Source organism: Geospiza fortis, unplaced genomic scaffold, assembly GCF_000277835.1.
Source record: "Geospiza fortis unplaced genomic scaffold, GeoFor_1.0 scaffold128, whole genome shotgun sequence".
In the NCBI taxonomy this organism is placed as follows: domain Eukaryota; kingdom Metazoa; phylum Chordata; class Aves; order Passeriformes; family Thraupidae; genus Geospiza; species Geospiza fortis.
Genome location: NW_005054420.1, coordinates 1971840 through 1985948, shown reverse-complemented (window position 1 = coordinate 1985948; position 14109 = coordinate 1971840). Strand labels below are relative to the sequence as shown.

The 14109-nt window shown below is 49.3% G+C and overlaps 1 protein-coding gene across 1 annotated transcript in view; it reads left to right on the top strand.

Moving 5' to 3' along the window:
* The window catches only part of SRGAP3 (SLIT-ROBO Rho GTPase activating protein 3), a gene marked incomplete at its 3' end in the record, with an annotated part of 68145 nt that overhangs the window by 7114 nt on the left and 46922 nt on the right, over nucleotides 1-14109 (top strand). The window contains exon 2 of the mRNA XM_031061627.1: nucleotides 11701-11777. Within this exon, the coding sequence (XP_030917487.1) occupies nucleotides 11701-11777 (77 nt within the window). The remainder of the gene's footprint in view (nucleotides 1-11700; nucleotides 11778-14109) is intronic.

The following is a 14109-nucleotide window of genomic DNA, read 5'->3' as shown; positions in this document are numbered from 1 at the left end:
GGGCCAGCGCCCCCTGCCTGTGACTGACCACCAGCAGCTCTGTGCAGCTGTGGTGGGATGGTCCATCCATCCTCAGCAGCTCCTGCTGTTTGTCTGCACGGCCAGAACTGCTGGGCGGCATGTCTGTGGCCATGGCTTGTCCCAGGGCAGGGGTCTGGTGGCAGGAGCTGGGGTCCTACCATGCCCTCAGGTGATTTAGATACAGAAGAAGGGTATTTGGATCCTCGAAGCCTTGCCGTATTCTTCCCTGATAGCTGGCAGGTGGCAGGGTGTGCACCTGGCATTATTCGTCAGTCTACCTCTCCTCCTGATAACAATAAAACCCTCTTACAACACTTACTCAAGGCCTGTAGCTAGTCCTCGTTCCAGGTGAAGAGTTTCAAGGGCCGGTTAGAGTGCAGCACCAAATACCCTTCAGGTGCTTAGCAGATATTTATAAGCCTCTGTGAGGTGGAATGTTGTAGGTTCTGTGTGCAGTTTCAGCTCCTGTCAGGAGCAGGATTTACTCTCCCTTTTGCTGGCCTGTGGAAGGTGAGGGAGCAGCTCTCAGGTTTTCTCCTGCCTGGCTTTGGCTTGGTTTCAGAAGCTGTTTGTCAAGCTCCCACGCATGGCAGCAGCAGCAGTCACTCCTGGGATGCCTTTGCTGCCCTGGGAGCAGCCGTGCCCCTGGCAGGGACAGGGACAGGCCAGGTCACACGGGTGGCACGGGACAGGGAGGGGACAGGTCACGCAGGTGACAGGGGACAGGGAGGGGACAGGTCACACAGGTGACAGGGGACAGGGCACACGGGTGACGCCTGGCCCAGGGCTGCCAGGGCTCAGCTGTGCAGGCACGCTCCTCGCTCCTCCTGCCACCCCTCAGCACAACTGGCACCAAGTAATCTCTCCTTTCTTACAGCCTGGGTGGCTCTTGTCCTGACTCTTGATTTAATCCCAGGAGGCTTTTGCTGAGCTGCCAACAAGCCCTGCTCCTGAAAGGGTGAATATTCCCTCCCAATGACTGATGTGCTATGTGTGCCCCACCTCTGTGTGTCAGTGGTGTGTGCCTCAGCAGTGGCTGAGGACGGAGTGAGCAGTGTGAGTCTGTGTGCAGGTGGGTGCAGGTGGGCTGTATCTGTCACTGCTGTGCAGGTGGGTGCAGGTGGGCTGTACCTGCTGCCTTCTCTAGGGCTGCCAGCTCTTGCCCCACGCTCCTGCTCTGGGCCTGTGGTGATTGGATGCACTTTACACTGTTCACATCTTTGAGAGCCTGATTTGTAAACTTTTCCCTGACAAACTGGTCTAAGATAACTTATTTTAGTCTCCCTTTTCTGTCTGTAAGGCACTTGCAGTGGTTTGGACAGAGGCAGCCACTGAACAGTGTATTGCAACATGAAATTTTAGGAGAGGAAGTGGAATATCAAAATAAAATTAGTGAAGGAGTTCATGGGGCTGTGGTGTGTTCCCTGGCTGGTGTGATGGGGCTGTGTGTTCCTTACTGCCAGGATGCTGTATGTGGGAGTGTTTGCTGCCTGTGATTTTCCAGCAGCTTGGCTTTAGCATTCACGTGAGAAATGCCCCATCACAGTGCAGCAGCCAGGGACACCGCCCTGCTGTTCATCCCAAGGTTGTGCTGTTTCTCCCAGGGCTGTTAGTACTCAGCAGTGAGGAGACAACTGGGAGGATGGCCACAGTAGGGAAGGAGAGGTTTTAAAGCCTCCTTAATTTAAATATTCCTCTTTGTTTTACCAACCAAGACATGTAGAAAAGGTGTGGTAGCATAATCCCGGAGTGGAAGTTGGTGCCTCCCAGCCTCTTGTGGAGGTGGGTCGCCAAAGTCAGCTCTGCAGGCGCAGCATTATCAGAGGGGAGCAGCAGCAGAGCCTCTGGCCGGTGTTCATGTGGCTGGGGAGTGTCTGTCTGTCTGTACTAGGTGGGTTCTCTAGTTTGGGAACCTCTGGCCTGGGGGGGATTGGGGACCAGAGGGCTGGAAACTGGGGGAGAGCTGCTGCTGTCAGTCTCTTGCTTGCACATCTTGTGCTGTTGAGGTGTTTTAAGCAATCTGCCTCCCAGAAGTGTTTCTATTAGCTTTACAAATGTGCTTTCCTGGCTATGAAGCTCTGCTTCGCCTTCACCATGACAGAGCCCAAAGATCCATTTCCTTCTTGCTGCTGTAGTGTTGCTGTTTTGTTTGTTTGTTTGAAGAGTCCTTTGTGGTCTCCAGGCATTTCTGTGGCACGGTGAGAGCCCGAGGGGATGTTGTGCTTTGGAACTTTAAGAGGAGATGATCTCGAGAACCGATCTAAGCTCGAGATCATCAGTTTGACAATTTTAGGTTGCTGGCCTCGTGTGTGTGTGAAGGAGAAGGCAGGCACGTTGTAGAGGCTGCTGTGCAGCAGGTGGCTGTGAGTGCCCTGGGTGAGGTCTGCCTGCACCCCTGCTGCCCCCACTGCAGGGCACGTCCTGCTCAGACCACCTGGGATTCACTTCTGCCGTCCTAGACAGAAACTCTTGTATTCTACTAGCTTTTCCTTTAATCGTTCTAGATTTCATTTTCCATTAAATACATTAAATGTTTTGTAGGGGATTTCCTATTGCCCTGTTCTTTATTACCACCAAAGCGAATGGGACTTCTACTCTGGTAATAAATGAACATGGAAATCAGGATCTCCACTGTAGTTGGATTTTTCAGATAGGTCAGGAAGAGCCTGAGGAAGTGTGGCAAAAAAGAGTTTTAATTTGGAATAGATCAAGTAACCTGGGAATCAGACTCTCAGTAGGTTCTTTCAAAGCATTTTTTGTTTCTTTTAACATCCTTGCTGGATCGTGTTCTGAGTGACTCATGGCTTTAAAAGCATTTTTTCCTGCATGTTTTTTCCTGCTTGTGCGCTCTTGACCTACTGTTGCTAAAATTCCTAAAGAAATACTAAGCAAACATATTGTAAGTGAAAATGTCATATTCTAAACCGCTGGAAGTGAAATCATTACAAAGAGTACTCATGTAGTCATTGTTCTGCAGGATGGCAGTGTGAGATGCGCTGTTGAAATAACAATAATCTGTTCTGTGGGAGAGGTCAGCTCCGAGCTAAGGGGGAGTGAGAAGAAGAGTAAAAAAGAAATGCACACTCTTTGCCTCTCCTGCTAATCACAGAGCATGTACTCGTGCATCCCTGGGACTGTGATGTGGATGTAGCTGCCTATTGCTTCTAAATGCCTGTCCAGGGCAGGGAGGAGACATCTGTGTGGCATGGGAGAGGAGCCTGGAGCAGATGGTGTACCTTTCTTAAGGCTCTGGGTGGAAGGAAGGAATTTTGCAGGTCACAAAGCCGAAGAGTAACTTCAGAATTAAACCTTCATTGGGGGTTTAGTGGCGGTTGGTCACGGGAAGAGTCCCAGGTTTGTCCCCAGGATTTCCCTGACTGTGTGAGAGCTGGGTGCAAGCCCTGCTGGTTTCTGGTGCGTGTGGTCTTGTTGGTGTGCCAAGAATTTGGAGGCTGGTCACATTGCCAGTGTGAGTTTGCTGCAGTGTCCTTGTCTGTGGTGTACATCGCAATGACAGTGAAAAAGACATTTATGGTCACCAAGCTAACTATTGAGCCTGCAGCAATTCATGGTGGCCGTACACCTTTGGAAGAAAGAAAAAATCTTCAGCGTCCTCTCTCTTTCACTTTCTTGGAGTCTTCACCAGGCTGTGATGGTGTGCAGAGTTTGTTGGGAAGAGCTCCCTGTCCCCATTGTGAAGTCTCAGGTTTCCCAGGAGCTCATCTGCTCTTTGTCAGCCTGCATGCAGATGACTTGCCAGGACAGAAGCACAGCTGGTCCTTGCAGGCTCTGAATTGCCAAGGGGATAGCTGTGGCTCCAGCTGCAGCTTCAATGGGCACCCAACATCCTCGACTTCTGGGATCACCCTGGCTGTGCTTTCCTGTTCTCCTGCGTTGCAAGGTCTGTCCCAGGTGAATGCATGTGTGTGCCTTTGATGGCACTGTCATTGCTGCCCTTTGCTGCTGTCCCTAAGTGCTGCCTGCTTGGTGTTGCACTGTGGGGCTCTTCAACTGTTGTTTGTCATCGTGGGAATTGCTTGTTCTAAAACCAATTAAAACCTGACAAAACTGATCTGCCTTATTTACAAATACATCCATCTGGTTGTGGATTGCCTGATAGAGCTGCCAGAACAATGTGAGGCCTGGATTGCTGCTGAGCTACCAAAGGGCTCCTGTGCCGGCGTCGCCTGGAGCTTTGCTGCACGGGTGTTCTTTGTAGGACAGGGGAATTAGTGATTCAGGTGACAAATGCTGTGCAGGCCAGGCAGAGATAAAGCAGTGTGTGCATGTCCTGGCCCCACGTGGAGCCAGAGCTGTGATGGAGGTGCTGCTGCAGAGCAGCTCCACCAGCACCAGCGCCTGCTGTGCCTGGCACCTCACAAGGGGCTGGGAGAGCTGTGCCCTGCTCACGGGGCACCTGTGCCAGGGGAAGGATGCACACAGGGGCTGGGAGAGCTGTGCCCTGCCCACAGGAGAAGCATGCACACCCCTGCTGGAGCTGGCGAGCCGGAAGCCTGGACTTTGGGGAAGCTGGAAGCTTGGGCTGTTTGGAAGGGGCTGGTGGTGGGTGCCACTCGGGTGGGTGTTCTGTGCCCTTTGGCTGCTGCAGCAGCTGTGCGAATCCAGACTGCAGGATCCCCACCTGAGGGAAATTCCTAATCTTACACAAACCTGTTTGATAATCGAGCCAGGACTAGATTCCTCCTTGGAAGCTGTAGTCTCAGAGTAGGGTTCATGTAGGCAAGAGGAGGTGGAAGGTGCCTGGGGTGCGAGACTCTGATTTCGGTGTGTTCCTGGAACTCAGCTTTGAAAAGGCTCAAAAAAGGAGAAAAATGAATGGCTGGTGTCGGGACATTGGAGATAAAAACCATCAGATCTGGTAGCTGAAACTGTTTCAGACTATTTTAGTTTTCCTATGAATGTTCAGTTGCAGCTTAAAAAAGAACTGAGACATTATGAGTCAGTTCTGATTTCACCCTTGGGCCAGCAGTTCAAAGCTGAATATAGTGAATTTCAGAAGCCTTCACTAACAGCCTCTGTTCCTTGTTTACTCTGTGTGTGGCCCACGGAGGGGAGGAGACAGAGACATACGTAAGTTTGTTTATATACGTATGTAAACAAACACAGCACGAGGAAAACAGGGAGGAGTTGCCCCCCTAAAATAAGTAATTGAGATTAGTATGTCTGGGTTTTGGCAAGTAACTGGAGGTGAGCAAATTGGTTATTGTGGATAATTTATATGAGAAATTCAGACCTGTTTTTGTTTGCAATTTATCTAGGAATGAACTTTAACTTTTATATTTATGAATAATCACTCGCTTTTCTCTGGCTGGCTGAATAACTGAAAATTCATAAATTGGGATTAACTGTCAGTACAGAATACTGCAACCTGTATAGGAAAACCTGTGTTTACATGGATCTAAGTTTTTTTTGATTCCCTGTCACCATAGTAACAAAAGATTTTCCATAAGGGTGAGCTAGTCTGACAATGGGAGCGAGGTAGGACATTCCCATTTTACCTCCAGATCTCTGAACGTTCTTTGACCTCTTAGCTCGTATTTTTGATACCACATTGGTGTGAACTTTCGGTGATGGGATTTTTGTAATTGGTGACTGTTAGTGTGCTGAAATTTGTGTTATAATCCATGGTTTCCCCGATTCTCAGTAGTGCCTGGTTCCTGTTAACAGGTTTTTCATAGGAATTTTTCTGAAATTCATTAGAGACAAATAACAGCCCTTTGATTTTCCTCTTCTTTCTCCTAATACTAGACCATAGTTTAAAGCTGAAAATCTGGGGGGGCTCTTGTGTTCCCCCAGGGTTATGGGCACTCTGGGGCTGTCCTGGTGAGCCATGCCAGGGTTATGGGCACTCTGGGGCTGTCCTGGTGAACCCTGCCGTGGTTATGGGCACTCTGGGGCTGTCCTGGTGAACCCTGCTGTGGTTATGGGCACTCTGGGGCTGTCCTGGTGCCCAGCGGCTGGGGGGGGGGCACTCTGGGGCTGTCCTGGTGAGCCCTGCTGTGGTTATGGGCACTCTGGGGCTGTCCTGGTGAGCCATGCTGTGGTTATGGGCACTCTGGGGCTGTCCTGGTGCCCAGTGGCTGCTGAGGGGGTGCTGCCTTTGGCCAGGTCCCTCACAGCCCCACCATCCAGTGTGTGCTGGTGCAGCTGTGGAGATGCTCGAGGAGCCTGCGATTGTACAGTGCTGTTCACATGGGCACTGGTTTTGTTCGCTAGTTTTAAATTGTATCCCTGTTGATGGTCTTCTCCTTGAAACATAGTTATAGGTCTGTATAATGCAGCTGTTCCTTATCTCAGTAAAATGTCCTGGCTGGAGGCAATTTATTGGACATAATTTACGAGCAAAGGCATCTTGTGACATTTTTTTGAGAGAGGGAGAGAGAAAATAATCCATTAAAATTTATGTAAAACTATTAGGATAAACCCTATGAATTAAAAAAAAGTTCATTTGCTTGTAGTTATTAATGAAATTTATGGCTAAATTTAAGTGAGTTCTTTAACATTCCTTAGTTTGGACAACTGCTCTGCTTTGTTTTATTCAGTTTCAGTGTTCATTTGAATGAAAAACTCCTAAGTTAAAGAGAGATTGTTTCACTGAACTAATTCTGCTGAGTTTGCAATTAATCCCTAGTAAGAGGCAGTCACCTAATATATAGACATTATTTCTGGGAAATATTAATGTATAGCCTTCTACCTTTTCACTGAAGTGATTGTGATTTTATTCATAATTTACATTTTAAAACTTTAAAGTATGCATCTCGAGTTTGATCTTAAAAGTTCTAGCATGTTAGAAATACACAATTATTTGTGAGGGTCTCGGGTGTTTTCTTCCCTGTGTTTGCCTTGCGGTCAGTCTGTCCGTAGCCTGTGCCTTCCTCAGCTCCAGCGTGTGTTCTTAATTAGCTCCCTGAAGGCCATACTGTGGTTTTTCCCGAGCAGGAGTGAGCACAGGGCCATGATGATAAAGCCTGGGGAGAGCTGCTGTGGCTCTGTGTGCTGGGATGAACCAGGTGTCCGTCCATCCCTCCCTCCCTCCATCCCTCCATCCCTCCATCCCTCCCTCCCTCCCAGAGCAGCACGCGGCTCCTGGGGGAACTTCCATGTGTATTGTGCTAGAATATCCTCAGCTGTGCCCTGTGTGTAGCAGTAGTGTGATTTTGGGGCGTTTGCAAAGGGATTTCTGTGGCCCTCTGTGTGGGTGTGCATTGTGGGCTGGCTGCCCTGTGCTGGGGAGGGCAGCAGGGCACTGACACCCCTTGGTGCTGTGGGAACGCTGGCTCAGCCAAAAATCTTCCTAACGCCTCTCTTCTGTATCTCTGTATCTTCTGGCAGAGCACGCATCTTCGACATATGCTCCTCTAGTCTGCAGATAGAATCCTGCAGTGCTGGGAGATCTGACATCCTCCCTGGCTAGCCTGTTCACTGATTTGATACTTCTGTCCCAGTACTGAAATGAAATTATTTTGCTTGAAGGAGGTGACTCGTTCCTGCGTTTTCCTTGGCGCTTGTGAAACGGGATTCTCTGGGAAGATTGCTGCAGAGAAATCACAACGTTTTTCTGGGAGTCCAGCTGTATCCTAGGTGAAGCAGGCAGTCAGCCTGGCAGGGCTCCAGCTGGAGCATTCAGGGGAGCTGCGGTGTGTTCTGAGCGTGGCTGATGGATGCTGCTGCTGCTCAGAGGGAGCTGGAGAGGCTGGGGACACAGCAGCAGGAGTCTCATGAAGTTCAGAAGGGGAAGTGCCAAGTCCTGCAAGTCTTTTTTCCCCAAAAGGTGGGGAAAGAGCCCTTTTAGACTCACTGTGCTGTTACAAGCTACATTTCTTAAAAAGCACTCTAATAAAAATAATGGTGGGCCGGTCTCTAACTAGATTTAAAATGTTTCTTGTAATTCACTAATGCATTTCCCATCATGTTGCCAGAACGTATGCTGTGACTTTGAGGAGGCAGCAAATGCAAGTTGCAGAGAATTCCAAATGGAATTTGGAATTTATTTTGAGCAGTATCTTAGTTCTCACTTGGAGTTTCCTGCCATTACTGAGAAGGCTTAAACATTTCTCCTTGTTCTTGTGTGCTGTTCAATCCCACAAGTGTGTGGAGGCCCCCCAGACCGTGCTGTGTGACTCCACTCAGTGCAGTAGTTTGATGGGGGTGATAAATGCTGGGTGCTTGCCTGGGGCACAGCCTGTGGGGCCCCATTAGTGGTGGGGTCTGGGGGACCCGGGGTGTGCTGGCACCAAGCTCTGCCCGGCCAGTGCAGCAGCACACAGAGTCCATGGCAAATGCTTACACAACCCTCTGCTTGTGTCCTCTTGTTGGCAGTATCTTTTGTCTTTTTCTTCTTGGTAACAGCTTCTTTCTCTTTTTGTAGTATCCTGTATCTTTATTAATATAGATTCCTGTAGGATTTTGCTAGGAGCAGGCCAGCCAGTCTTGGGCAAGATGGTGCTTTAGACAAAGAGCAGGAGCTGTGCTCCTGTGTGCTTCTCTGCTGAGCAGAGTAACTGTGCTCCTGCAGGAAGGACACAGCTGTCCCCTGTCCTGCTGTCAGCGCTGTCCCCTTCACCAGAGACCGTCAGGAACAGTCAGTGCTGCTGAAACTTAGCATTTGTCCTATTTTTGCATTTATTAGCATACACTGATTATTCATAGGAATAATTACCCTTTACCAATTCACATTAATTTAGATGGCTTTTGAAAAGCAATCAAGAAGAGTGGGAATGATAATGCACCAAAGGCATATGGCACAGAGGAAATAGGGTGCATTTTATGTAATGACCATGTCAAGACACTGTCAGCTTTTCCCCTCAGACTGCAGTCATTGGAACCCAGTTTGATGGTTGTGGCTAAAGGCCACAATGTGCTCCCTACCTGCCGTGCTCTTTGTCTCACTTCTGTGTCCCTTCAGAAAGTAACAGCATCATTTTTGGGGGGACAGCATGAGCATGAAAGCAGACAAAATCATATACTAGGTCATTTCATCATTAAAAAGTGCCTTGCCTGTCCCTGCACAGGTAGGGTTAAATTCTCAAGTGCTTTTATTATCAGGGAGCACATGAAGCTTGGAGGATACAGCAGATTCTTGTCTGCCCTCGGCCACAGGGAAGAGCCCGGGAGCCTTCTTCATGGCCAGGGCCAGTGTGTTTCTTTGGCAGGGGAGAAGGTGTTGGCAGTACAGTCAGATCTTGGGTTGTTTAGAGGGTCACACACCCGAGCAGGGCTGTGAAGTGTTGCTCTCTCAATCAGGGTGAGTCTTCTCTGACTTTGAACTAGGCAAAAATGCGAGTGTCACGTGAGACTCATGGCCTAAAAGTACTGACTGTGTTCTTTTGCTCTGGGTTACAGATGCTGCTCCGAAAGCCAATTGTGATGTGATGAAATAAGAGTGCCTTGGTAGACAGAGATGGGGAGTGAGTAATCCTTAGAGAAAGGCAGGAAAAGGCAGGGTTCAGTTCAGGTCAGAGGACAGGCTGAGCAGTGTCATACACGTTTTGGAGGAGGAGAGCAGCAAGCATATATAGGGTTGGTCTTTGTGATGCTTCAGTGGTTAAAACCTTGTTTTCTCAGTTCAGGGAGATAAATTCCTCTGTTTTTCAAATGAGCCTGGAACTGCTCCTGTGCAGATTGGTACGAGTGTTGATCAGCTGGTGCTGCTCGGCAGAGCAGCTCCCCAGCCCAGTGTGGTTCCAGTCAATATTGGCTGCTTGCAGTGAGCACAAGTCATCCCTCATTGGGAGTGTCTCACAGGAGGAATGGCTCCTGCATGGAAAACAAACACTAGTGAGCTGTGGCAGATATAGCTCCAGGATTATTTTGCTGACATTGTCAGAATTTTAGTAACTGAGAAGGAATCTCCATTAAGGAGCATTTGCAGGGGGTTGGTTACACACTTCTTGTGCAGGGAGGGGTGGGTGTCAGTTCTATTAGTCTGGAATAATGTGTTGTCAGGAGATATGAAACGGGGATGCTGCTCAGGCTGGCTCTGTGGATTCTGCTGCACGTCATTCATGCACTGTTCCGCATTCCACGTGCATTATTTTGGGCTAAATAAGTGAGCCCCTGAGTTCATCACTGCTTCAGCTTTGTGCTGTCAGATTGGAATGAGGACATGCTCTGAATCTGTGTGATAGAGTGGGACTTGTTCCACCAGAGGCTTGTGTTAAAGGAGGAACACAGTTACTGCAGTGTTGGAGACTTCTGTTTATTCCTGGCACTGATGGCAGGATGTAATCATAAAATTAGGAATTCATGTGAGGAACAGTGACAGCATGCTGCCACCTTTATTTGTTTGAAATTTTGTATCTAAAGGAATCTGTTCACAGCATAAGGAGAAGAGGAAAATACAGTTTTCTACCAGCAGTGCTTTGGTACTTGATTTGATTTATAAATTATTTGATAAGCATGGATGTGCAATAGCAGAGAATACTTTAAAACAAGAACATTGTGAATGTTTTCTTTCACTTTGGGGTCTGAACTCATGAGACCCCCTATCTGGGACCTCAGGATTCCTTGGACTATGCCATGCTTACCCCTTGGCAGCAGTAGGTGCAGTTCCAGGGGGGATTTTAGTCCACAAAGTGCTGTTGAGCGCTGATGGTGAGCTGTTCACATGGGTGGGTTTGTCTGGTTTGTGCCAAGGTGGGCAGAGCTGGTTTCAGAGCAGGGAGGAAACGTGTCCCCATGTGTGTGAGATGCGCTGCTGTGCACAGGGCTCTGGGCTGAACCCCAGGTGTGCTGAGGCTGCTGCCCCTACGCACAGAGAGCAGACCCATGCCCACCTTTCCAGGCTGCCTCTTGTCTGCCCACACACCTGCTCTGCTCACCGTGCTCGAGAGAGGAGAGACGAGGGCAGGCGTTTTACGGTGGGGAGGTGTAGGCTCCAGTTCAGGTCCAGCTGAGTGAAGAGAGGGTGCTAAACATAGCTCAGGATCACATAAATGGGCAATTGGAGGTGTGGGAGAGAATGAGAATGACACATGGGGCAAAGGAGGGAAAGGCTGGCTCTGGGAGGAGCCCAAGGGACGCTTCAGAGGGTTCATGCAGGCGGCTGGTGATGGGGGTCCCAATGGCAGAGGTTGGAGGTGCCTCTGTGTGCTGCTGTTTGCAGCCCCTTTGTGCTGCTGTTCCCGGGATAAATGATACCAGAGGGGTATAAATGATTCCAGACACAAAGGGAGCTCTCCCCCGGAGCAGGCAGAGGTGTGGGGAGCAGCCTGGGGTGGGCAGCTGCACTCCTGTGCCTGTTCTGCCATTTTAGGGGGTGAGATTGTGGCTGATGCCTTCAAACGCAGGAGGGTTAGAGCAGAAGAGAGAACGCGTGCTTGGAATGCTCCCAAAGTGTAACATATTGCACATGTATTATGTAGGCTTGGGGAATGATGTTTAAAGTAGCTGAGCCCACAGGCTACTTGGACAAAGTGAATATCAAGACTATTAAGTTCTCTCGCTAAGCTTGACTTGTCCTTGTTATTAAGGTCATTTCAATGCGTATTTTGATAACTGTGAGGTTTCTGTGTAACAACTTTGTGCTTGAAAATGTTTTTAAATTAGTTGGAAAACATTCTGCCAGATTTTTGTCAAGCTGTCAGTGAGAGCTTTGTTGTATGCAGGGGTGATAGAGAAACACTTTTGAAAGTAATTTTTCTTCTTTTTTGCTCTTAGGCTGACAAATCAGGAGAAGAGGCTTTTCTGGTCGTGCAGGTCAAGCAGAGAAAGGAGTAGTTCTCAGAGATCTGCAGGTGTGGTGCTGGGTTGGAGGGGGTTGACAGCCTGTCAGTCACTGCAGGGAGTGCTCAGGGAGCATCAGTTCCATGTGTTTTTATAAGCCCGTTCCAATGTCAAACCCTGTCCTCAAAATGTGCTAAAATTGCCTGAGAGTATTCACCCCTCAGGATGATCCCAGGGCCAAGGGAAGTTCAAGATTTCTACTCAGAGAAACTCAGCATTTCAAAAGGGGATTTTGGGAGAGCTGGGGTGAAACAACTTCCATATGGAATACAAGGTAACAAGAACACATTAAAGGATGGTGATGTGTGTAAGGCACTGCTGCTGCCTAAACTCTGTGCTTTAGTGTTTTAGCGTATTTATACAAGCCTGTAGCAAATCCTTTGTAACTAATTGCCTACTTTAATCTCTTTCCAGCTAGGGGGAGTTGCTGTTGGCAGTGTTAGCACGGTGTAGATGGGCATCCTGAGGCCAGATGGAAGGAAGGATACTCGGGGGGAGGGCTGGGGCGAAGCTGCCCATGAGCTCAGCTGCCCTCGCCTCAGAGCAGGCATCCTGAGCTGGCTGCCCTGTTACCTGAGCTCTCCTGCCTGACTCAGCATGTTTCTATCAGATTTAGCCAGGTTCTGTTCCTCTGAACTCCTGAAGTCGGGACAAGGAACCAAAGTGGAAGGCAGGGAAGTTCTGGACATCCCCACCCATCCGCCCAGAGAGCCAGAGGACTCTGTCTCTTCTCTATGAGTTTTGGAAGGGCAAAGTGTCAAAATTACGCATGAGAGTGATAAATGTGACACTGTCAAAAGTAAATGTAGTTAAAGCAGGTTCTAAATAAGCCAGGAGCAGTAGTGAGTCAGCAGAGAGGGGCTATAAATACCAGAGCTGATGCAGCAGCTGCAGCTGGGGGGGCCACGAGGGAAGAAGGGAGTAGAGAGGCTCTGGGATGTACCAGGATCCACATGTGTTTTGAGAAGCTGTCAGAGAGAAGAGAACCAGAACTGGTAATTACAAGGTGTTCTCCAGATGCTTAGTCTAGAGTTAAATGGTTGGTTTTCCTAGGTTCTCCCTTAGATGCAGAAAAAACCAGAACAGGTGACTCAGAGCTGTGCTTCAGTGCAGGGGGAGCTTGTGCAGGTGTACAAGGCACTTCACCTGCACTGGAGCAAGCACTGCTGTTGCTTGTGCGTCTGTATTCCCAGCACTCTGGACGGAGAGTTCACAGTAAACAAACCTTTAGTTTAACAGAGTTTTAAAACAAAGTCTGTGTTAACTGTCTCTGTGGGGTGTTTTTGGGAGATACAGAAGCAGGGGAGCAGTGCCTGCATGTTGCAGGTCAGGAATGTGCATGAAAGTGGCATGGTCACAGCTGACAATTCAGAAAGATTAAGGGCAAAATAATGTTCTGATGTGCTTTTGCAATTGAAGATTATCTGGTGATAAAGTCATGAGATGTTTATTTGTGGGGAGGTTTGTGTATGTAATTGCTTCCTTTTACACCTTGGACATCTGCAGCCATGTATTTTTTAAATGAATGGTAGAAACCAGGGGCTAACAGGTTTAATTTTTAATTTGTCTCTACTCTCCCACTCCTGCAGGGCTGTGCCCACTGACATGCTCCCCTCTGCTGTCCCCACTTGCCAGAATGATCCAGTGCTTCTTGTGCTTCCATCTAGTCTTTGTTTTCAGCCCTTAGTTTAGGTAGAAATCCATGGCTTTATTTGGAACAGTCCCCATGTCCCCCCTGCTCTCCCTGTCCTCAGATGGGGTGGCAGTGGCACGATGAGGGTTGCTGGTGGCTCCTTCCATCCTTCTGTCTCCTGTGTGTTCTGCTCCAGTCTGAATTTCAGGTGGGCGGGCAGTTCATTACTCTTTCTGCAGCATTTATGCAGATTGCGGTCTGAGCTTATTTTAGAAGAGCAAAAATCAGGAGCAATTAGCAGTCTGCTCAGGAGGGAGCTAGGAGAGAGGCAGACAGCAGCTCTGTGGCATGCAAAGGACCGGGCTCTCTGCTGAGCTCGGCCAGCGTTGTCCCCATGGAGCCCCTTTGTGCATCAGCGTGGCCTTGTGGGTGAGCACTCCTGCTGCCAGCTGGAGCACAGCCACTGCACGTGAGCGGTGCAGGAGTTCTGCTGGACTGCAGCTGCAGGTGAAGGCAGGGCAGTGTGGCAGCAGTGCTGTACAGGAGAGGCAGCTGTGTCCATAGCCCAGGGCTCAGGCCTGGCTGCCAAACCCTGCCAGGGGCACAGGCTGCCCCGGCCCATCGCACGGGGCACAGGCTGCCCCAGCACGGGGCACAGGCTGCCCCAGCCCATTGCACGGGGCACAGGCTGCCCCATCCCATGGGGCACA